This window comes from Stylophora pistillata, chromosome 6 (assembly GCF_964205215.1).
Source record: "Stylophora pistillata chromosome 6, jaStyPist1.2, whole genome shotgun sequence".
NCBI classification, from domain to species: domain Eukaryota; kingdom Metazoa; phylum Cnidaria; class Anthozoa; order Scleractinia; family Pocilloporidae; genus Stylophora; species Stylophora pistillata.
Window position 1 is genome coordinate 31564891 of NC_142524.1, and position 25069 is coordinate 31589959.

Genomic DNA, 25069 nt, shown 5'->3' on the forward strand with positions numbered 1-25069 from the left:
TTATTGTTCTATCATCATATTTAATTTAAACTTATGTTTTAACAAGCAACCCACGCCAAGACAGTGAATTTGATTTTTCTCTAATTTTGGACTATTTCCTATGACTTACTTACTTCCTTGTAACTAATGGTCCCCAATTATCGGCACAAGAGTGGAAACTTTGATGTTTTTTCGAAGAAAAGATGAGAGAGTTTCGGCCACGAGACAAAAAAGAAGACAAGCTTCAAGCGGCACGAAAGCAAATAACAACCTCACTGACATGTCCGGCTATGTTAATCAGGTGGCCTTCAGAAAGATTGCTTCCGATCAACTCTGTGCACAGATCGCTCGAAGGGTTCAAAGAACGAGCTAAAACGCGGGTTTTTTCTGCCCTTTTGTTTTTTTTTTTCCTGCTTTTTGAAGCAAAAATTGGGCTCAGACAACCATAAATTGGTTTACTTTTTCAAGGATGACTGCTAATCAACAGCATGGCTTTCACGATAAAGAGGATAAGGGATAAATATCTTTGAATGTGAATGGCCGCATCTAATCAAAGTAAATGAACAGAGGAAAAAGATTTCAAAGAAGTTTTTCTTTTCATCTTGCATGAAACGTTTCCTCTTTGAATATTCAATCATTGTCTGGTTTATTTGTGGTTTTGATCTGAGACTAATACGGTGAAGAAAACAGGAAACAGAAAAATCTGCTCGATGGCTCGTCAACTTTCATCGAAATACTTCGGTGCTCTCTTAATATCATGGCATTACCTCATAAACTTATTCGCTGGATTTTTGCCAATTTGGCAACCCAAGATTGAAAAAAGCCTGAATAAAATAAACGTTACAGCCAGTTAAATTCTCACATCCAGGCGGTTGAGGCTCTACAACAAAAATTTGATTTGAACCCAATAAGAATCCTCTCTTTAGGTTTCACTTTGGGCGTAAAGGACTACGTTCGCAACAGATATTCTTTTCTCATGTTAAGCCCGTAGACCTCTACGTCACCGACTCTACTAACATGACCTTGAGAGTTAAGAGGTGGGAAGAATAATGTTAAACAAAATTTTAAGCTCTCACGAGTTTCGAATGCCTCGAGGGTTAGCTTTGTTTGCTTTTTATCATCAAAAACTCATTACATTCCCAGGCACGTAGGCTAGTGTTTTCATAACGGGTAAAAGTGTTATTAAACTTCGTGATCACCACAGCGTGACTAACTTACAAATATATAGAAAGTAGGTATGCTCCTTTGTATTAGTTGCCATTAGCCTACAACTTTGACACAATTAACTGAGACAAGCTGGATTTGGAATGGCCTCAAAAAATCGTGCTTCTTCGAGAGGTGGACCCTTCGCCGTTGTAAATCCTGCCTTCCAAAATTGGTGCCATGATGACGGCAAAAAGGACAAGAAAGGGTTACTTGCACCAAGACTTAACAAAAACTATGGAGCAAAACTGGTGTTGCCGAATGAAAACAGGTTTTCACCCAAAGAACTGCAGAAAACGACCCTCGAGTCTTCAGATGCTTTAAGGACAAACCGAACTCTGCTGTGTCTTATAGTGTTCCTTTGCCTTGTGTCAACGGCAGCACTTGCGCTAACAGTCTTGATGTTGTTCGGTAAAATCGGCGATCGATGTAGCTGTCAAACGAACCAAGGTAAGGATTTTAGAAAATATGAGGAACAAACTGACTGAGAAGTCTTTTAATTACAAATTACTGGACGTAACGAGAACGATAATAAGGATGCAATGCCCAGTTTGGCTGTATTACAAACTTGTACACTCGAACGTTAGCGTTCGAGTGAAAAGGAATTCATCAAATATTTTCGGCCGACACAGTCAGTGAGAATTTCTATGAATTCACTCATTTTTGCAGGGTTACGCATGGCAGGAAAAGCATATGACTCATCATGTGAATAAAAAAAGTGAAACTTTCGTTTCTTCTTGTCGCAAAGCGTAACACCGCCTTATTACTTGTGACAAAAGTAAGTGCTATCGGGTTTATTTTTCTAGTAGAGACCTTGAGTTCAGAGACTCACAGACTTACTTTCTGTCTGTGGTTTGGGTTAAGTGAAGGTTCCTAGCTCACGCGCCGATCATCATCCGCCTCTGAAATCCAAACCTTTCGGATGTTAATCGCCATGTTTAAATGATGTTCTTTAGTTTATTAGACCTGACATAGCAATGAGACGAATACACGTTGAGTAATAACGTCCTTTACATGGGGATTTATCTATATTAGAAATCTGCAAATCTTACACCAAAAACAATTTTTGTCGTAATAAGTTGACGCGTCTTACAACGTACCAAATGAGTAATAATGAGTAATAATAATAATACCTGAAAAGAAACTTTCTGCCACGAAATAGTGTCTAACGGGTACATTGAAGGCATGGCCTGTTAACCGTTAAAATTCAAAGTTTAAAAGTTAATTCAAGATAAAAAAAAATGTTTTAGATTTTACATAAATGAAAACTGTGGCATGCTCGGTTTACTTATGAAGAAAATTAAGTCCAGGACTAATGAGTAAAGGCAACATACAGTAAGCCTTCCATGCACTCGGAACAAAAGAAATCGTTTCAACCTTACCGCTCCATTTCGTCTTACTTACTCGTCTTTTATTTGCTTTCATATTTGAGTATTATCCATGGCTACCCTTGTTTATTTTGGTATTTGTTGAGTATTGCAATATTAAGTTTCTCATCTGCTTGACTCCCCCATTTGATCAATTCTTAGAAAAAAGCCGGATCCATTGTTTGAAAATTTGCCAAGTCACGATTAGTGATCAAATCTCGAAAATGTTCGTCAATTTTTACGGTTATCATCGGAACCTGTGCTTATCTACCCAAATCATAAGCTGTACTAATTATCTTTTGTTATTTCTCCCCCACTTTCAACCTTAAGATACTTTTGCATGTGTCGATTCAAGAAAGCACGCGAAATGATCTTGACCCAGCTCTCTAGATGGAAGTGCACTCACAGATCTCGTATCTGTATTTTCGATGTTTATAGTGATCGGAATTTAGTGAAAACCACAGCACGAATAAACGTTAAAAATAGTCTTGAGCAGGTAAAACAATCTCCTAAAACGGAAGCGCCTTTCCGGATTAAAATTCATCGATTGTCATATATCCCGTTGCACCCAAACTGCCGTCAATTTGACAGCGCTATCGGCAAAATTGCTTCTTATTCAAATGTTTTGACCTAAAGCGATCTTTGTTTGAATAGTGCATTATTTTTTGGAGGTAATAATGAATAGGGCCAATCTTCTTGTGATTTCCTTCCATACCCTTTTTTCTTGATTGTTGAATTTATTTCTGGGAGCACCGTCTTTACCAAAAGTACAAAAGTTTCGAACTGAAAAGGCGAAGGCGATGCAAATATTTTTCACGGCTCAATGAATGTTTTTTCCGTTTGGCAAACACATCTCACGAGATACAAAAGATGAAAACGGCGTCAAACGTTTATTTAACGAGTTTATGAAAAGTAAATACTGCGACGAAAATAAAAGTCCAGAATTTTCTTGGTGGGAAATTACGGACAGTTTCAAGCTAAAGTTGAAACATTATCTAGTTCAAGAGACCAGTTTCTCGAAAAGCATCTCTTAACCTAAATTATGCATATAACAAACGTCTTATTCCTACGATCAAATCATCCGACGGTGCTTATTCACAAATGAAATGCTTAAGTCAGTGTTTCTTTCATTTCAATATAATTTCAATATATCAACAAAGTTGAAATGGTAAATTGGCCGCCGTTACGATTATAAAAGCTGACGTTTCGAGCGAAGGGCTAACGCTCGAAACGTCAGCTTTTATGATCGTAACGGTGGCCAATTTACCATTTCAACTTTGTTGATATGGTGAAATGATTTCGTTACCCCCACCGAAGCAGCCCCAAACAGTTTCTTTAGAAACTATCAGCCTTTATTCATTTCTTTCAATTCAGTTGCGCGTTTCTCGAAGAAAGGATCTCAGATTTGTGTCTTTTCTTGCGCTGATTTAGAGGCAAACAGTTCTAAAACTCAGAAAAATAAGTTTTACGAAGCCTAGTGGGCCAATTTTGGCCCATTCTTCTCTAAGTTAGGGCTCTTCGCCTTCAAATTTGACGCTTTATCAGTTATTGATAATTAATGATGTCCACGCATTCTGCCCGATGAGATCGCTTAAAAAATATGTTCATTACCAATTCATGTTCCTTCTTCATCAGTGGATGATTTTGATTGAACTAATAGTTCAACAACTACTTTGCTCAAACTAACGTGCGAGGACCGTCTTCATTCCTACCGTATCGTACAATGGCTGACTTTTCTTAAAATGCCTATTGGACAATTGGTTTTCTTTCCTTGATTGAGAGCTAGCGTTTTTGAAAGACTCTTCTTTGGCACTCCTTGTGACGATCAAATGCGGACTGAACCAAGCGTGAAGAAAATAAAAAAAATAAAAAATTAATTAGACCCATCCCTCCCAAAAATCATTTTAAAATGCTCATGAAGAGTTTAAAAAACCCGAACGAAATATTGTCATGATTACCTTCAAATACAGTGTTATAGAAAGCTTATATACGATATTTTTATAAACTGAAAGTAAGAAAGATAGCGATTCAAATGGAATACGCGAAAACGAAGAAAATGTTCGAAAATTAGTGTGTTTTTGACTGACCCCGGAGTGCGTGACATGTCACGAAAGTCTGTAGAGGCAGATGTTAAAGGTAAGTTTGATATGGATGAAATTTCCCAGCTCTTTCGAGCAACTTCAAAGTTTCTTTTACATCTAATGAACGATCTTTTGGGAATTTCTAGAGTATCCAAAGCAAATACCACCATGCAAACAACAAGCAACACACCCTTTCCGCACGCCTATATTTTCTCTTATTAGACGGCAACGAAAAACAAGTCTTGTAGTTCTTTTAACCAAAATATGTTTACTCGATGACAAAATAACAGTATTTTCAATCTTCGCGAATACTTCTTCTGTTCTTAATACGTTCTTTCTGAATGTACTATTCCCAACCGAAGTAACGATAAAATTGCTTCACTGCACTTGAAGAGTGGTAGTACATCATTATTCCGTTGTATGAACACTAAGAAGCGTTCCATATTATATCTACTGTCTTCTCTTTATAGCACCGCCTTTAACACATGGGGACATTCAGATTTCAGACAGGGTGATGTCTCTGGAGCAAAAGTTGTCAAAACTACTGAGTGAACAGGTAAGATGACTTCAGTTAAATGCTTGGGAAAGTTAAACTATACCTCTGATGTGGAGGTAGAAGCTGATGCATACCCACAGAGATTTCCTTGAACGAGCCAAGAACGAACGAAACGCACACATATAAGTCAGAAATGAGAGGCAATTCGTTTCTACATTACTTGTTCATTTCTGAATATTCTTCGGAAATGCTACACCGAACAGAGGGTCTATTTAAAACCATATCATTGTGAAGTCCTACAGATAAATAATCAAACAAGACAGGAAGATTTGTTTTGACAAGTGGAAAAATTGGCGCGAAAAAGTGGCTCGAAATGCAATCCTCCTTTTTACCCCCATGTTTTACATGTTCTAACTGTGTTAAAAGGAATCCCTTTTTCTATCTTTGGTGGCAACAGGTCGTCTCAGCTAACATGACTGGCAAATCTCAAACTGAGCTTACTGTAACGGTAAGCGGTTTTCCATGTTTTGAGTTGAAAATGGACTATAGAGAAAGTTTCCATTGATTAACTAGGATTGAATTTCAAGTCTAATTAACAACTATTCACCAAAGTGGAGGTGGTAAGTGTTGGATATTTACCGTGCCGCGAAGCGGCGAGGTAAATATCCACCGCTAACCACCGACACTGAGGTGAATAGTTGTTTTAGTATATACTAAAACAGTGAGATAATATACACTGCTTCGTGGTTAATTTGAGTGATTTCTTCGCTTGTCACGGAAGCAAACCGGGACGCCATTTTTTCCCGAGTTGCTCGGAGGTAAATAGCAACGGATATTCGGAGTTTGACTAGCCAATCAGAGCGCGCCTTCAACGCTATCCACTGTTTTAGTATATACTAATGTTCATTATTCCCTGTGCTTGCATAACACATCGCACAGGTACCTGGTGCAGAAACCTTACTCCCTTGAAATTATTCTCGACATCCATTGTCCCATTTTGACCTTTCTACCAATGCCTAAAACTAAATCAACAAAGTACCTAGTAATTATAACTATCATCACCTTTTCAACAAGAGAAGGCCTCGCGTTTAACACAATTCTTACGAGTTCTCGTTAATTTCTTATTGAGATAGGCCGATTGGTGCGATAAATTCCAAGTGCTCAACTGATACCATGATAACCTCCTCTCAATATACAATGTTGATTCCTTATTCGTTTTCCAGTTCAACCAGACAGCTACGAGACTGCTTCAACGAGACATTAATTCGCTGAACGCCCTTGTGAATGACATATACAAGACATTATCAGACGAGGTGGGATGACATAAATGAAACCTTATCATAATAATAATAAGAATTAATAATAGTTTAAACATATTTATACGGGATTGCTGCTCCAGTTTAGGAAAAAAAACTGCTATCAATGCAGGTCCTGTTAAAAAAATTAAACAGAAATCAATTTAGAGTAAATTATAAAATAGTTACAATAAACGAAAGTAAATTCGGACAATAATAAATTCTACAAATTATTAAAAATTATTTAAAATCATTAAAGATTTTTGCACCTTTATAAAAAAAGCGCGCTTGGTACATTCTAATTTAACCTTTTCTAAAATAAGACCATCATTATTTCTAGTACTGTAGCGGTGAATGTCGCGAATTCTTACATTAAAATAGTTAAAAAGATATCTGGGAACTCTATTTGCAATGCACTCATTAACAAATCTAAAAATATGTGTTCGTCTTCTATAATAGAGGGGTTCCCAGCCCAGTTTAGTCATAGCTTGATCAGTTGTTAGTTTTGAGGCATCTTTGGAGTAGACGATCCTCGCTGCTCGTCGCTGTAGTCGTTCAATCTTGTCACTCTACTTTCAAGTTCATGGTAAAAAAAGGACAATGATTGCTTTATATTCAGAATTGAATGGGAGCGCTATTAAACAACGCTGTCCTTTTGTCCCTTAAGTTTTGTGAAATTAAAAAAAAAACTTGCTGATTTGGTGAAATATGATGTAAATTTAATGTATCCTCGTACGTACACTAATAATAAAACAACTGCAGGGAGAGATAGCCTTGGAAACAAATTCATAATTTTATATTTTGTTCCCGCATTTTAGCACCATGTGTAGTGTGATAGAGTTGCCCCCAGCCCAGGACATTCACTACTTCCTGAGCAAATGCTCATGTAGCAAATTTTGCACTATAAAAATAAAAACAAAAACTAAAGCAATCAAAAATCTGGAAACTAACCACTTCATGTGATTATTATGCCAATCGTTCCTTAGATGAACCAAATCAGTTTATCTGGAGTTAGGGCTTATACGGTGGCCAACCAAACAGAGGAGGTTTTAAACAACTTTAAGAACCATACCGAAAGCTCTCTGATATTGGTAAGTAGAACAAAATAATATGCAGATCTTAACAAAGTTTGAATGACGAAGTCATTGGAAAAGATGTTGAAGGTAATTGCTTTTATGAGCTTTGAAATCCACGCGTCTTCTTCGTGTAAATCGTATTCAAATTTGCCATTTGAACTTTAATTAACAAATTCGGCTGATACACCCCGTCCGATTTATGTTATTTGACCGATTGGAGTTTCAAGACAGGAAAAAAAAACTTAATAATCTAATAGAACGTAAGTGATGAAAGTTGATTATGAATTGACAGCTCACTGAGATCGTATTCATTACAGTGAGAAAAACTCCTTTTAAACAGTATATTGACAAATGAAATGAACTTGTCGCACAAAAAGCGAGTATTTGTAATTCGAAGAGTGATCAGTTTTTATACTGAACCAGAGCAGAGACTCCTTATTTTCCCTTTCTGTCCAAAGCGACATTTCAGCATCAGCAAATAATAAAAGACCGAAAACCTTTCTGCTGCATGGATAAGAATTCTAAAAAATTAGGTCTGATGACCTCGGAAAAATGTCATCATATCGTTAAAATGGGATGGGTGAAACATAGCTGTACCCCGTTTAAAACATGACGACTTGCCAAAACATGTTCAAAGACAATGATGGATTTGTCGCATTTTTTTTTTCAAACAGTTGATAAACGCGACAGATAGCCTAAACCGAGAAGATATCAGGCTGAGGAAACTTTTGTCAGAATTTAACACCACCCTCTTTAACAAGGTACTCAGCGAAATTTCCACATAACTAATTAAGCGTAGATATAACGTAGTTGGTCGCAAGTCTCCTGACGATAAGCAGTTTTCAACTGGCATTTAAGCCGAGAGAATGAGGCGGGGGCTTAGTCCTGAAGAAGTCTCTTCGATTTCTTGGGCTGAGATAGCGTTTATAAGGTCTGATCGGGAATTTTTTTTATACCTTGATGGTGTTCTTCAAGGTTGCATAGGGTCGGGAAATTTGAGCAAATTGTTTGTGGCGGGAAAGAAGGGAAGCAAGCTCGCAAGCGCCGGCAAACTGTGATCTGGGATCCAGAATGAGGGTTGTTTTTTTACACAAATAAAAATTGACCCAGGAAAGGAAAAGAAAGCTAAAGGGGTATGAGCCATCAGGAAGTTTGTAGCCGTCATTCGTACAGTATGCGTAGTACTGCCTCTTTATGTCTAGATTAGAGAAAACAGGCAGATAAATTGGTGCTTATTGACAATGTTGCAGATAGAGAATGTGAGTAAGCTCCAGGGCCCTATTGGACCACGCGGTTTCAACGGCTCTCAAGGACCCATTGGATTAGCCGGACCTCGAGGATTCAATGGTACACAGGGTCCCCAGGGGATGATAGGCCCGCAGGGTTTGAATGGATCACAAGGACCACAAGGACCACAGGGTCCCAAAGGAGCAGGTGACTTCTCCCAGTGTGAACACAAGACTAAGGATTTGACTGCAACCCAAGATCTAATCATCAACAACATTTTACCAAACCCAGTTAAAGTGATCCTGGGTGAACCAAGTGTAAGTATGCTCAAAAGAAGAGATTCACGACTACATTCTCTTTGTAATTTACCTGAATTGTAGGGATAGTTATCAGACTGTTTTGCATTACCTTACCTCAGATAAAAACCTGGCTCTTTCAAGTTACATGAAGTGATACGCCAATGATTATTTTACTGCATGCATGAAGCTAGGTCCTTTGTATCAGAAGTCAGATAGATATGTTTACATTTGTATCCTGGAATTTAAGTCTCCAAAATAAGGAATGGATCATAAATTAATAAGCGAGAGCAATTAATTGTTTTACTCTCTTAATTTTTAGTCATATAGTTCAAGTTTGTTTCTCATTACAGGGTAAAAAGATTGTTGGTGTCTCATGTACAACAAACCGTGCCCAGCTTTATCTGCTAACGTCCGAAATAAACCAGGCTAATGGTCAGTTGTATTACACTTGCAGCTGTTATGGTCATCATGGAACTGGCCAGGTTGATGTTCAATGCATCATGCATTACTGGGAATGTCCGCTGACCACATGAACTCAAAAACAACTTGTGTTGTGATTGGGGGGAGGAGAAACTTTGTAACTAGTTAAAGGCCTTACACGTAGTTTCTAAAAGGAAATATCAACAATAATTTTCGCATTATGTTGGCAAATTTTCCATTATTTAATCTTCTATAGTTTCTTGTCCCACAAAAAGATCAGGTATAGTAGCAGTCGTATCAGAATAAAAAGCATCTCGGTTATGGTGAGGTAAAAAAGATCAATATTTATGAGCTAGCCCAAGTATGGCCTCTGTCCATAGCCAGTTAACTCCAAGCAGTGGTTTGTTTTGATTTGTGTTGGGGCCCAGCAAAACGAGCTTCAGGATATGCAGCACTGGTTTATATACGTAGATTGGACGAAGGGGAAAGACATAAATATCTGCTAACGCATTTCAAAGAAAGATCTTAGGTTTAGAGGACTTCGAGTTGGAGATCCAAGAAGGAGAAAGAACTAAACAATCTCGCTCATGAGGAAATTATACCGAGTGTAACCCAGTTCTCAAGTACCATGCGATTTACATGGGAGCTTACTTTCCTACTGAGACACAAGAAACCTTGATCAAGAAAAAAAAGCTCGATATTGATTATTTCAAAAGAAAAGCATTAATAGGGTTACTTAGCCTTTTACCTTAATCCTTTCTTGAATTGATCCTTTTATCAGTGACGTTGCTAAGATATTCCTTAACCCTTTAAGGTTACTTCCGCCTTCAGAGGCCGAAAAATCGTTTTTTCTCTTATTGGACTAGATTGAAGTTAGACATTTTGCCTAACGTTTACAAACAGAAAAATTTAAAAATCTCAAAAAGCGTCAGACTCATTTAGGAAAACGTATTTTTATAAATCAGGAAGGTGTCATAATCTCTTAAATGGGCGAACCCCCCGTTTGAATATCGCGGCATTTTCATGTTATTTGCATATTTTGTTTTACCTCGAGCACTTGATAACATTCACACGTGGAGGTTCTCTGCTAGTAGAAAGTCATTTCTCATGGATTAAAAACAAATCAAAATTAGAGAGGAGTCCTTCGTCAAAGAAAAGGAAAAAAACAGGCCCAAAGAATAGAGGAAAGGCACTATTTTGTCAGGAGAAAAAAAAACACAATCCTGGCACTCCTCTCTACTCCAAATTGCGAACAAAGAAGTCGCCTACATTTGTCGTACATAATGTCAAGTTTCCTTTCAATAAACAAGTACCAGCCTCGATACAAAACATAGGCAATCGCCTCGAATCGTATGAAATCAGGAATAAACCTATACGAGGGAATTCATTCAGCGATAAGGGTATATATTAAGCTGTCTGTCGATTCACTGTTTTGCTTTTCGGCAAATTTTTCAGCTTTACCCTTTTTGCCGCGGGTTTTTCTTTTGTTAACTTTGCTCATTACTCAACGTTCAACAAAGCGAGGTAAAAAAAGGTGTGAGTGCCATGTGATACTTTACCCGAGAAAATCTTGATCCATCGTCGTTGACGCCAGTAGGTCCCGTCTGAATTCAATTATCCTGTGAATAATGGTTAATAATAATAATAATACTAATAATAATAATAATAACAATAATAATAATAATCATCATCATCAAAATAATTCGGTTCTCTAGGATCAGACTCGTATCAGACCCAAACTAACTTTGATAACAAAAACGACCTACAGATAAAAATCGCGAAAGCAACTACTAGTTCAAACAACAACAAACATATGAAACATATGTGTGAACTGCGGTTATGAGACGTATATGAGAACGATCCTTCGCAGTAAAGCACTATTTGAGCAATAGTGAAAATCAGACCTGAAAAAAATTTCAGGCCTGTACGGGATTCGAACCACTGACCTCTGCGATACTAGTGCAGCGCTCTACCAATTGAGCTAACAAGCCAACTGGGAGCAGGCCATCAAATTAATTCGATATAAACCCGTGGATGATAAATCAAACAACAACAAACATATGAAACATATGTGTGAACTGCGGTTATGAGACGTATATGAGAACGATCCTTCGCAGTAAAGCACTATTTGAGCAATAGTGAAAATCAGATTTTCACTATTGCTCAAATAGTGCTTTACTGCGAAGGATCGTTCTCATATACGCAACTACTAGTTCGTTAAGAAAGAATTTCAGAAAATATGCATCGAAATTATCCTTATAAAAGTAATAATAATAATACTAATAATAATAATATTTTATTAACAGTCTATCCACCTGGTGGCTCTTCACCTGCTAAAAACTACTAAAATAATTTACGAACTATTTTTAAATATTATTTAAAAGATAGGCATTGACTTCTCTACAGAACTATAAAAAACTATAATAGTTTACAAACTCAGATACAATGAATATATGAAGTTCATATATTTTGAACTGCGGTATTAAATACGTATGATGCACGATCCTTCGCAGTAGATAGCGCTATTTATGCAATAGCGAAAATCAGACCTGAAAAAAATCAGGCCTGTACGGGATTCGAACCACTGACCTCTGCGATACTAGTGCAGCGCTCTACCAATTGAGTTAACAAGCCAACTGGGAGCAGGCCGTTAAGTTGATTCGTAATAAACCCGTGATGATAAATCAGATACAATGAACATATGAAGTTCATATATTTTGAACTGCGGTATTAAATACGTAGGATGCACGATCCTTCGCAGTAGATAGCGCTATTTATGCAATAGCGAAAATCAGACCTGAAAAAAATCAGGCCTGAAAAAAATCAGTTTACAAACTATTCACGAATGTTAGTTTAAAGATAAGCTTTAACTTCTCTATAGTACACTTTAAAATCATTACAGTTTCTAATATTTGCCAGGAGGACATTAAATAACTTGGTGGCAGAGTCTTGAAAAGTGCCCCTCTCCATTGGTATAATTAGTCTTGTTGCTGCTCCTGACCGCAAAGAACGCAGATGTTTAATTGTATCTCATTCTACGTTAGACGGCCAGCTGGGGGCGTACAAAGCCTGGTGAACGAGTTTGAGAACGTGGAAGTCTCTTCGTTGTCTTATTGGTAACCACCCTATTGTAACAATAATGAATGTTATGTTATGGTTTGGTGTGGCCCGCGGTCGAAGACCTTGCTGTTCAACTGCTTGGTCTCGCCATAATTTCAACTTTTCTCCTTCTTCGAAGACATAAATAAGAAGAAGTTTACTTGCGTCTTTTTGGAAATTTTAAAAGGATCGACTCGACTCGTCCAGAACAAAAGCTAGTTCTTGATTAAGACATTGCAGAGAAGCGGTAATTTGAAGAACACCGAATGCCGGAACACGGAATCGGAACCGGAATACTCGGAATACCCGGAATTCCCGGAATGATCGAAGAATAAGAAATGTTAAAAAATAAAAGTAAATTAATACATAAATAAGAATATTGATGATTAAAAATTAATGGTAAATTGACAATTCAATCAAATAGTTTAATACGAAATTTTTCTCTAAGGGTCCCAAAAAAAAAAAAACATTTACCAGCACTGTTCATGGAGATGCACGTATTGGAATTAAAAAAGGTCTGCGTCAGGCCAGTAGTCCACACAGCCTAAGCGACGAAATATTTGTACTCTCTCTTCCCCCTGGGTGGGATGCTAGTCCATCACATGGTTACTCCCTGTTTTAAATTCGCCTCCACTCATTTACACATCTGCAGGATGTCTAGGGCACCATGACCATTAGGCGCTACGCTTCTCCAGCCGGAACCATTGCAGAAGATTAAACAAATGCAATATTTCCAATTAGTGTAATAGTTCAATTGTAAAAAGCTCCAAACTATTACAAATCAATACTCTACCTTAAATAATTATTAACCACACATTGGGAGCTGTCCAAGCAGCTACCATTAGGACCAGCCGTCTACGGTTAAAAGTGAGAGATCGTCAGTTACTCGACACCTTTTCGCGTTTATTATATATACCTTCAAAATATATGAGCTTCATATATTTCATTGTATCTCATTTATAACTTTCACGGGTTTATTACGAATCAACTTAACGGCCGGCTCCCAGTTGGCTTGTTAGCTTAATTGGTAGAGCGCTGCACTAGTATCGCAGAGGTCAGTGGTTCGAATCCCGTACAGGCCTGATTTTTTTCAGGTCTGATTTTCGCTATTATTTAAATAGCGCTATCTACTGCGAGGATCGTACATCATATGTATCTAATACCGCAGTTCAAAATATATGAGCTTCATATATTTCATTGTATCTCAAGGTTTATATTCAAAGGTATATATTCAAGGTATATATAATAAACGCGAAAAGGTGTCGAGTGACTGCAATGGTTCCGGCTGGAAAAGCGTGGCGGCCTAATGGTCATGGCGCCTTAGACATCCTGCATGTGTGTAAATGAGTGGAGGCGAATTTAAAACAGGGATTAACCATGTGATGGATTAGCATCCCATCCAGGGGGAAGAGAGAGTACAAATATTTCGTCGCTTAGGCTGTGTGGGCTACTGTCCTGATGCAGACATTTCTTAATCCCAATCCGTGCATTTCCATGAACAGTGCTGGTAAGTGTCTTTTTTTTTTTTGGGACCCTTAGAGAAAAATTTCGTATTAAATTATTTAATTAAGTTGTGAATTTATCATTAATTTTTAATCATCAATATTCTTATTTATGTATTAATTTACTTTTACTTTTTAAAATTTCTTATTTTTCGGTCATTCCGAGAATTCCGGGTGTTCCGAGTATTCCGGTTCCGGTTCCGTATTCTGGCATTCGGTGTTCTTCACACCTATTTTAAAGAATCTACATTGGCTGGCAATCGAAGCAAGAGTTAATTTTAAGATATTACTTACAACTTATAAGATCTTAAAGGAGCAATCTACTAGTTATTTAGAACCTATTATACAAGAATACCACCCATCAAGAACACTGAGATCATCAACTCGCTTACAGTTATGCATCCCACCTATTAAATCCAATTCCTATGGTGGACGCGCTTTTTCAGTATCTGCACCGAAACTATGGAACCCAATTCCCGAATATATTAAAAGAGCGGAAACAGTAGAAACATTCAAAACTCGGCTTAAGACATTTTTGTTTAAAAAACATTACTGTTAATTAATTACTTATTCTTATGTCGTAATAATCTGTTGTTAGGCGCATTGAGATTACAAATGCGCCCTATAAGCATCTATTTATTATTATTATTTATTATTCATTATTGTTACGATAGGGTGGTTACCAATAAGACAACGAAGAGACTTCCACGTTCTCAAACTCGTTCACCAAGCTTTGTACGCCCCCAGCTGGCCGTCTAACGTATAATGAGATACAGTTAAACATCTGCGTTCTTTGCCGTCAGGAGCAGCAACAAGACTAATTATACCAATGGAGAGGGGCACTTTTCAAGACTCTGCTACCAAGTTATTTAATGTCCTCCCGGCAAATATTAGAAACTGTAATGATTTTAAAGTGTACTATAGAGAAGTTAAAGCTTATCTTTAAACTAACATTCGTGAATAGTTTGTAACTATTATAGTTTTTTATAGTTCTGTAGAGAAGTTAATGCCTATCTTTTAAGTAATATTGAAAAATAGTTCGTAAATTATTTTAGTAGTTTTTAGCAGGTAAAGGGCCACCAGGTGGATACACTGTTAATAAAATATTATTATTATTATTTTTATTATTATTATTACTTTTATAAGGATCATTTCGATGCCACATTTTCTGAAATTCTTTCTATACGAACTAGTAGTTGCTTTCGCCATTTTTAAATCTAGGTCGTTTTTGTTATCAAAGTTAGTTTGGGTCTGATACGAGTCTGATCCTAGAGAACCGAATTATTTTGATGATGATGATGATGATGATGATGATGATGATTATTATTATTATTATTAACCATTATTCACAGGATAATTGAATTCAGACGGGACCTACTGGCGTCAACGACGATGGATCAAGATTTTCTCGGGTAAAGTATCAGATAGCACTCACACTTTTTTTTTATCTCGCTTTGTTGAACGTTTAGTAATGAGCAAAGTTAACAAAGGAAAAACCCGCGGCAAAAAGGGTAAAGCTGGAAAATTTGCCGAAAAGCAAAACAGTGAATCGACAGACAGCTTAATAAATACCCTTATCGCTGAATGAATTCCCTCGTATAGGTTTATTCCTGATTTCATACGATTCGAGGCGATTGCCTATGTTTTGTATCGAGGCTGGTACTTGTTTATTGAAAGGAAACTTAACCTTATGTACGACAAATGTAGGCGACTTCTTTGTTCGCAATTTGGAGTGGAGAGGAGTGCCAGGATTATGTTTTTTTTCTCCTGACAAAATAGTGCCTTTTCTCTATTCTTTGGGCCTGTTTTTTTTCGTTTCTTTGACGAAGGACTGCTCTCTAATTTTGATTTGTTTTTAATCCATGAGAAATGACTTTCTACTAGCAGAGAACCTCCACGTGTGAATGTTATCAAGTGCTCGAGGTAAAACAAAATATGCAAATAACATGAAAATGCCGCGATATTCACACGGGGGGTTCGCCCATTTACGAGATTATGACACCTTCCTGATTTATAAAAATACGTTTTCCTAAATGAGTCTGACGCTTTTTGAGATTTTTAAATTTTTCTGTTTGTAAACGTTAGGCAAAATGTCTAACTTCAATCTAGTCCAATAAGAGAAAAAACGATTTTTCGGCCTCTGAAGGCGGAAGTAACCTTAAAGGGTTAAGGAATATCTTAGCAACGTCACTGATAAAAGGATCAATTCAAGAAAGGATTAAGGTAAAAGGCTAAGTAACCCTATTAATGCTTTTCTTTTGAAATAATCAATATCGAACTTTTCTTTCCAGATCAAGGTTTCTTGTGTCTCAGTAGAAAAGTAAGGTCCCATGTAAATCGCATGGTACTTGAGAACTGGGTTACACTCGGTGGAATTTCCTCATGAGCGAGATTGTTTAGTTCTTTCTCCTTCTTGGCTCTTCAACTCAAAGTCCTCTAAACCTAAGATCTTTCTTTGAAATGCGTTAACAGACATTTATGTCTTTTCCCTTCGTCCAATCTACGTATATAAACCAGTGCTGCATATCCTGAAGCTCGTTTTGCTTGGCCCCAACACAAATCAAAACAAACCACTGCTTGGAGTTAACTGGCTATGGACAGAGGCCATACTTGGGCTAGCTCATAAATATTGATCTTTTTTACTTCACCATAACCGAGATGCTTTTTAAACTGATACGACTGCTACTATACCTGATCTTTTTGTGGGACAAGAAACTATAGAAGATTAAATAATGGAAAATTTGGCAACATAATGCGAAAATTGTTGTTGATATTTCCTTTTGGAAACTACGTGTAAGGCCTTTAACTAGTTACAAAGTTTCTCCTCCCCCCAATCACAACACAAGTTGTTTTTGTGTTCATGTGGTCAGCGGACATTCCCAGTAATGCATGATGCATTGAACATCAACCTGGCCAGTTCCATGATGACCATAACAGCTGCAAGTGTAATACAACTGACCATTAGCCTGTTTTATCTCGGACGTTAGCAGATAAAGCTGGGCACGGTTTGTTGTACATGAGACACCAACAATCCTTTTACCCTGAAATGAGAAACAAACTTGAACTATATGACTAAACATTAAGAGAGTAAAACAATTAATTGCTCTCGCTTATTAATTTATGATCCATTCCTTATTTTGGAGACTTAAATTCCAGGATACAAATGTAAACATATCTATCTGACTTCTGATACAAAGGACCTAGCTTCATGCATGCAGTAAAATAATCATTGGCGTATCACTTCATGTAACTTGGAAGAGCCAGGTTTTTATCTGAGGTAAGGTAATGCAAAACAGTCTGATAACTATCCCTACATTTCAGGTAAATTACAAAGAGAATATATGTATATGAGCACGATCCTTCGCAGTAAAGCACTATTTTAGCAATAGTGAAAATCAGACCTGAAAAAAATTTCAGGCCTGTACGGGATTCGAACCACTGACCTCTGCGATACTAGTGCAGCGCTCTACCAATTGAGCTAACAAGCCAACTGGGAGCAGGCCATCAAATTAATTCGACATAAACCCGTAGATGATAACTCAAACAACAACAAACATAGAGAATATAGTCGTGAATCTCTTCTTTTGAGCATACTTACACTTGGTTCACCCAGGATCACTTTAACTGGGTTTGGTAAAATGTTGTTGATGATTAGATCTTGGGTTGCAGTCAAATCGTCAGTCTTGTGTTCACACTGGGAGAAGTCACCTGCTCCTTTGGGACCCTGTGGTCCTTGTGGTCCTTGTGATCCATTGAAACCCTGCGGGCCTATCATCCCCTGGGGACCCTGTGTACCATTGAATCCCCGAGGTCCGGCTAATCCAATGGGTCCTTGAGAGCCGTTGAAACCGCGTGGTCCAATAGGGCCCTGGAGCTTACTCACATTCTCTATCTGCAACATTGTCAATAAGCACCAATTTATCTGCCTGTTTTCTCTAATCTAGACATAAAGAGGCAGTACTACGCATACTGTACGAATGACGGCTACAAACTTTCTGATGGCTCATACCCCTTTAGCTTTCTTTTCCTTTCCTGGGTCAATTTTTATTTGTGTAAAAAAACAACCCTCATTCTGGATCCCAGATCACAGTTTGCCGGCGCTTGCGAGCTTGCTTCCCTTCTTTCCCGCCACAAACAATTTGCACAAATTTCCCGACCCTATGCAACCTTGAGGAACACCATCAAGGTATGAAACAAATTCCCGATCAGACCTTATAAACGCTATCTCAGCCCAAGAAATCGAAGAGACTTCTTCTGGACTAAGCCCCCGCCTGATCCTCTCGGCTTAAATGCCAGTTGAAAACTGCTTATCGTCAGAAGACTTGCGACCAACTACGTTACATCTACGCTTGATTAGTTATGTGGAAATTTCGCTGAGTACCTTGTTAGAGAGGGTGGTGTTAAATTCTGACAACAGTGTCCTCAGCCTCACATCTTCTTGGTTTAGTCTATCTGTCGCGTTTATCAACTGTTTGAAAGCAAAATGCGAAAAATCCATCATTGTTTTTGAACATGTTTTGGCAAGTCGTCATGTTTTAGATGGGGTACAGCTATATTTCACCCATCCCATTTTCACGGTGACATTTTTCCGAGATCATTAGGCCTGACTTTTAGAATGCCTATTCATGCAGCAGAAAGGTTTATCCAGCTTTGATTATTTGCTGATGCTGAAATGTCGCTTTGGACAGAAAGGGAAAGTAAGGAGTCTCTGGTATGGTTCAGTATAAAAACCGACCACTCTCCAAAGTACAAATACTCGTTAAAACCGCTTGGTCCAATAGGGCCCTGGAGCTTACTCAGGTTCTCTATCTGAAAGATACACGGTCGTAGGTACATCATCACACAACTCCGTGCGAAACCCTAAATGGCGACTTCCCAAGTGTATTCTTGATAGTATGATCCTCGTTTAGTGACCTAGACAACCATCACGAGAAAAACAAGGAGGAACAGAAAACAAAATTTTCTCATGATGCTTTGCATTTCCTTTCAGTCAAACTTTGACTCTTTATCGTGATCAATGTCAGGGTTTGAGCTCGGAAAACGGCTGTTTTACTGTACCCTATAGTTTTGTATTCCAGACAGCCAAGGACCTGGTCTTTTCCAAAAACTATCATTCTTCTGTAGCAGTATTAAGCAAGAGAATATGCAATACTTGAACAGGTAATCACTGTCAATAAAAGATGTCCCTCTAGTCTCCACAGCGGCAAGAGCAAATATCATCTTAAACTTTTTCTCATTTTCGCACCCGAAATAGATCGACTGTGATTTTGCTGCGCTTTCTTTAAAGTTTAACTGGAGGTGATTAAAGAACTGTAGCTCCAAATGATACCTTCAAGGATAAAGTGATGTTGATAGCGTCAAGCAGATTCCTGATGTTGGCATCTTCTTGATAAAGTCTTCTTGTAGTGCTGTTAAGCTTTTGAAAGACAAAAACGACACGGAAAATCCTGGCTAGACCAACGTGACATTTTTATCATCGATTGGCTTTTCAAAATTACTAATGCCGTTCTGTTAGTAAGCATACATGGATTGGAATGAATTTCCTCCCCATTCTACGAAAGTTGACTGCTATAAATGATGGCTTTTTAAATGATGGGTGAATGTAAGGAGCCCCTCACTTGAGCTTTACAGAGTGTTACTTGAGTAAATAACATTCAGACGAAGTAAAAAGGGTGCACTCACTTTTACATTCGTCTCAGACATCGCCAAAGCCAACTTGTTTTCTGTCACATTTAAATTTTCCTCCAAGCGTTTTAGCCCAGTATTCACCTACAACAAAATTCCGAGATTAAGAAGTAGTTCACTAGGAGAAGCTTGAGACAGTTTGATTAAATTTTCTTATTCTTCTTTGGATTAAGACTCCAAATTAGACGAGAACTTCCATGTTCCCTGACCTGGAAACAAAGCCATGTCTGGAACACCTCGTCATCAGCTCAACCTAATTCCCAAAACCTCCCCTCTACCTATCCACCAAAAGGGTTGGGAAGAAGTGAAACACACTCTTCTGCTTGTCGTCATCATAACTATTGCTGCCAATTTTTGTGATGATACGCGATTCCATAATTGAACTTTAATCAGAGAAAACGAGTTATACAGAAAAGAAAATTCACACCATTACTGATAAAGGGAACTTTCAGTATCATTCTTGAAATTGTTGAAGTTATATTCGGTTTGACTAGCTAAAGCGTGTACTGTTGTCATCCATGAGATAAGGCGATTTACCTATTAAGAGTCATCAACAAAATGGAAGTATTTTCGCGGTTTGCCTTAGCGAATCACGTGATTGAATGTGCCTCAACTAAAACTGGAGAATATCCAGTGATATCTGGCCCGATAAAAGAGAAAATTGCATCCACTTGGTTTGAAAATGACTCAAAATTTCAAAGATGATAGATTCTTGAAATCCATTTAGTTTAATTCAGTACGTCTTGCTTCACTTCATCTACCTGTCTGAAAGTATCCGTGCTGATTTCTTCCACTTTCTTGCGTAATATGGCAACTGAAGAGTTCAAACTCGATATGTTCTCTTGCAACTAGAAAAAAGAAAAAAATTGACAAATCATCAGCAATTTTTACCCTTTCATCTATGATGTTGCAATCCTGATAACTTCATACACCTATGACAACACCTATAACGGATTTTGCAACAAATGACAAACTAATTAGCAAGATAAGTTATCATGTGAATCTTACTCGATGATTACCTCAAAGCAAACCTACCTTATTTCGTGTGTTTTCAAGTGTCTTGTTAAGCTTTTCAACGTTGTCTAGTGACGTCTCCAGGATTGATGATAACTGGGTCGTCTTGAAGGTCAGACTATCACTCTAAAGAATGACATAATCAGAAAAAGAATACTATCATTTACACCTATTGATAAGTGAGACCTTGCATGCAGATGAAGAGGGAAGAAAGCAACCACTCTGAAAAGTAAATCTTTCTCCTGACCTTTTCCACGAGAGATGAATTAACTATCGACACAGATTTGTGCAACTTTGCGTTTGTCTCTTGCAGGTTACTTCTTGTAGAGTTTAACTCGGCACCGAAGTCTTCTTCAAGTTTTGGCAAGAGCATACGAATCTCCCTCAGTTCTTGGTTTTTCTCTTCCTGTACATGAAAAACAAATACGATATAAAAGAGTTACATCATAATCTTGAAAACTAGAGATTGCAACCCCAAGGATGAACACTCAAATGCATAAATTGAGTTATTATGTACATTCTCGTTTAACGACTCTGTCTCTCTATGCCCCTTTTTGCTGACTATTATGACAAAAAGGGGTAAAAAATTTTCTCCCAAAAGACCAAACCTAGGATGGTACAATCTAACTAACTGAACCTGTATACATTCTTTTTCCTAAAATAAGAAAAAAAGTTTGTCTCTTGGAATGAATCTCGACAGCTGCCTACTTGAATATAATGTCGAATAAAAAATTGTCACTTACATCTGCATACTTATTTAATTATTGTTTTTTTGTTAAGTTTCCTTACCATTTTACATTTACTTACCAAACGTATTTGAAGACTTGTAACATTCTCCTCCAACCCCTTGATCCTGGCTAATATCTCAGTGCTTGAGGCTTTAGCCAAACTGCGAGTGTCAGGGGAATCTCCTGGAGAAATGAGGAATAAATGCCACTTAGTAACCAAGTTCGAAGTCTGTATTGAAGTTTTTCCACTCGTTTATCTCCAAAGCGCGAAGGCCATAAATCCGAGCAGAAAAAACGACCTTTGGTAACTTACAATACAGACCGAGAAAACGAAGTTGAATAGATACTTATCATAACTTTGAATAGCGGGGGGGGGGGAGGGGGGGGAGAGAATTTGGATTCAAACAAACATTTGAATATCTCCGGTCATAGAGTGAAATAGACCAACCTAGCGCACTTACTGACTGAGAGATATTACTTTGCCACTAATCGCCTGTCCATTTCGATTTGACTGAGGTCCTGTACAGAGTCACGAGCTTTAAAAATGCAGCGGCTATTATTTACCAGGGTTTAATCTTTATTTCAATCTTAAGAAAACAGGTCATTAAATGATTCTTTGAAGAGAAAAATCGAATGAAAGTATCATTCATCCACTGATCCGACCGCAAAAGAAACGCCGCTTTTGTCGGGTAACCACTACGCTGTGATGTTTGCTCAAAATAATTAGTGGAATGAACCAGACTTGCATGAAAAAAGACTTTTGGAGTCAATTTTATGTAAGAAGGCTGATAGTTTCGAAAGAAACTGTTTGGGGCTGCGTCGGTGGGAGTAACGAAATAATTTGGATATATTAACAAAGTTGAAATGGTAAATTAGCCACCGTAATGATTACAAAAGCTGACGTTTCGAGCGTTAGCCCTTCTTCGGAGCGAATAGAGGAATTGTGGGTTGTGTGTGCTTTTGAAGGCAGAAAATGGAGCTACGTTATTGGTGGGAGCATGGCATCTCGTGGAAACGCTGCCTCGGTTTAGTGACCACCATGCTGTGATGTTTGCTAAAATCATTAGCGGAATGAACCAGACCTAAATGAAAAAAGACGTTTAGAGTCTATTCTATGTGAGCTTTTATCACTTTTCCTTGGTTAACAAGTTCAGAGTTATCTATCGTGGGCCGTTCATAAGGTAAGGCCTGGATTGAGACCCCTCTCAGCTCATTGTGGTTTGAGTTCTTTAGCTTACTGACTATGATAATTTACGTCTTAGACGATTAGTTCAATGATTCATATTTTTTAATTATGTCAGTAATTAAAGCTACTATGGTAATTTTCTAGGAATAGACTTATAAATTCATATGAGTATCGTTCGAACTTCCACGTACACTCAAGATCGGAATACTCCTTTCTACGATCTTCTTGATGATATTTTCTGTGCCTATATTCTTTTTACACTAAGTGCTGTAAACAACAACTCTTGTCATTTTCACAACTTGTCTGTTTGAAAGTGTATCAAAATTCAGAGTCTCAGTATACATAAGTATGAGGATAATATAATTAGCACGGACCATTTAATTCTAACTAGATGCGTTGCTTAAATTTTACCGAAGTTTCCGAAAGTTTCCTAAATCAGAGCATTGACCCTCGCGAATTTAGAGAAGAAGGTTAAAATTTAAACTACATTATTTAATGAGAAAATTCATCAAGGGAGATAAAACCTTAGAGGAATGTTTACTAATTTAAGGTGTAACATGCAAATTGTTCATACTCCTGGATAGAATAAATGCAAGAATTGGCGTTAAAATGAGTCATAAAGACTCTCATGGTGTACATCTGCTATCGAAATTGTTTATGAGGAATTCAACCATGCCGGAGTATTTGCAAACCTTCTCTGAATCTAACCAATTTTCCAAATGAAGGGGGTAAACCGGGCAAAAAAATTGGCACATGCCTTAGCAAGACTTTTAGATTCATCACGCATATTGACTGGGTTATGAATTCTAATGCAAATTATCAATAAAAAAAAAAGTGTGTGCTTTCAACGCACGTTCAAATGAGACCAAACTGGTTCGTTTTTACCAGTTTTACGCGAATAAGTTTTTCATGAAGGAAACTTTCTTTTACAATGACGTTTAGTTTAACTTTAAGACATCGGAAGAATGCTTCTAATACCGAAAACACCATAACCTGAAATTTCGCCAATCACCTTCAGGAATGAGACCTGCAACTTATTTGTTTCATAATCTGTGTATCATCAGTGCCTTTTAGAAAGAAATTTATGTGCTAACCTTCGTTAACGGGACAGCTGCAACCCTTCAATATTCCTCCAACGAATATCATAAGAATCATCACAAATATTACAAAAGTCACCAGGCACACAAGAGTCAAGAGGGTTAATTGTGATCGGTTTGATCGTACAGGAGGTTTTCTCTTGACGTGTGGTTTACTCTCATTTTGTGCCTGACGATAATTATTCGTTACAGCAGGAGCAGGATTATCTGCGCAGTAATTCAATGGACGCGAAAAACTCGAAGGCGGTGGTGGAATGCTGTTTTCATAAATCCAGTCGTCGAAAGTTGGGTTAAGAAACATTTGCCCACCATGAAGATCCATCTCAAACCTGTTTTTTTTTTTTTTTTGTTAAACTTTCAGAAATGTCGGCTGATGCGGTCTTAAGAACCTTTTTTCAATGAACGCGCACTTTAGGTCCGGCGATTCACCTCAAATGATGTTTCTTTAAAATTAAACGTTACGCCTCGTATGACGCCTTTTGTACTTTAAATGCTTGAGTAATCTCATTAAAAAGGAAAAAATGACTTTGTAATACTTTGCACGCCATTTCATGCTGATCCCACTTAAGCTCACTAATACCTGCGCACCTCCATGAGTGTGGATCCAAAGTATTGATTTGCCTCGTTTTTATGAGATTTTATGGATCAACTTGTTAACTTAATGTATTAATAAACATCTTAAAGAGCGGCAACTGCTCTTCAAACACATCTAAGGTCAGGCGCAGAAATGAGAAAAGAAAGTTTAAGATTTGAGAACGTGACCGCAAAAACTACACCGAAAGCCAATGTCGAAAGAGAGAGCCGCTTTCCGACAGGCCTCACAAAGTTTAATTTACCAAAAGGGCGGCTATTGTACGGTCGTTATTCTGTTGAAATGAATGAAACACTTCACATGCTTGATTACTGACCGGTACACATGGCTGAATTCCAGAGCTGGAAATTGTTTGTCCAAAAAATGCTCCAAACTATTTAACAGCAAATTAGAAGTCTAAAAGCCTTAATACCCATTATATTTGTTCACTTATTTAGCTGCCAGCAGAGGATTAGAAATGTAAAAGCTAGATGCTGCGATTTGAGTAAACGGCATGCAGCTAAGCAACTGTTGGATCAATTTGAGACAACAATTAGTGTAAAATTTCTCATACCCATGCTGACCTGGATGGTTTTCTCCATCGCAATTTATAAGCCTTTTCACCCTTCCCCAAGTCTCTTACAAAAAGTAATAAAATGAAAGAAAAATATTCAACGATCGAATGCCGTGGATATTGTTGGAGTTATCGCCAAGTTCTTAATTACAAAGTTTGCAAGACCGTGC

General features: G+C 37.7%; 2 protein-coding genes across 4 annotated transcripts; one reads left to right on the plus strand and one right to left on the minus strand.

Annotated features, from left to right (window-relative positions):
* The first annotated feature begins 845 nt into the window (after positions 1–845).
* LOC148729403 (uncharacterized) lies at positions 846–10575 on the plus strand. Of its 2 annotated transcripts, none has more exons than XM_088763340.1 (8): positions 846–1632; positions 5101–5186; positions 5584–5634; positions 6350–6439; positions 7408–7512; positions 8172–8258; positions 8748–9041; positions 9478–10575. In XM_088763340.1, exons 1-8 carry the CDS (start codon positions 1287–1289, stop codon positions 9508–9510), a joined length of 1092 nt encoding a protein of 363 aa, XP_088619466.1. In that variant the 5' UTR covers positions 846–1286; the 3' UTR covers positions 9511–10575. The 2 variants fall into 2 exon arrangements, with proteins under 2 accessions (XP_088619466.1, XP_088619465.1); XM_088763339.1 differs by having other exon boundaries at positions 1061–1632; positions 9374–10575.
* Positions 10576–15883: 5308 nt separating this feature from the next.
* LOC148729404 (uncharacterized) lies at positions 15884–24350 on the minus strand. 2 transcript variants are annotated; one of them, XM_088763334.1, is made up of 10 exons: positions 23752–24349; positions 21551–21654; positions 20991–21149; positions 20765–20869; positions 20491–20577; positions 19727–19813; positions 19374–19460; positions 18426–18512; positions 17643–17936; positions 15884–17085 (listed from the first exon to the last, which is right to left on the minus strand). In XM_088763334.1, exons 1-10 carry the CDS (start codon positions 24074–24076, stop codon positions 16903–16905), a joined length of 1518 nt encoding a protein of 505 aa, XP_088619460.1. In that variant the 5' UTR covers positions 24077–24349; the 3' UTR covers positions 15884–16902. The 2 variants fall into 2 exon arrangements, with proteins under 2 accessions (XP_088619460.1, XP_088619461.1); XM_088763335.1 differs by lacking the exon at positions 19374–19460 and having other exon boundaries at positions 23752–24350.
* Between the last annotated feature and the right edge of the window lie 719 nt (positions 24351–25069).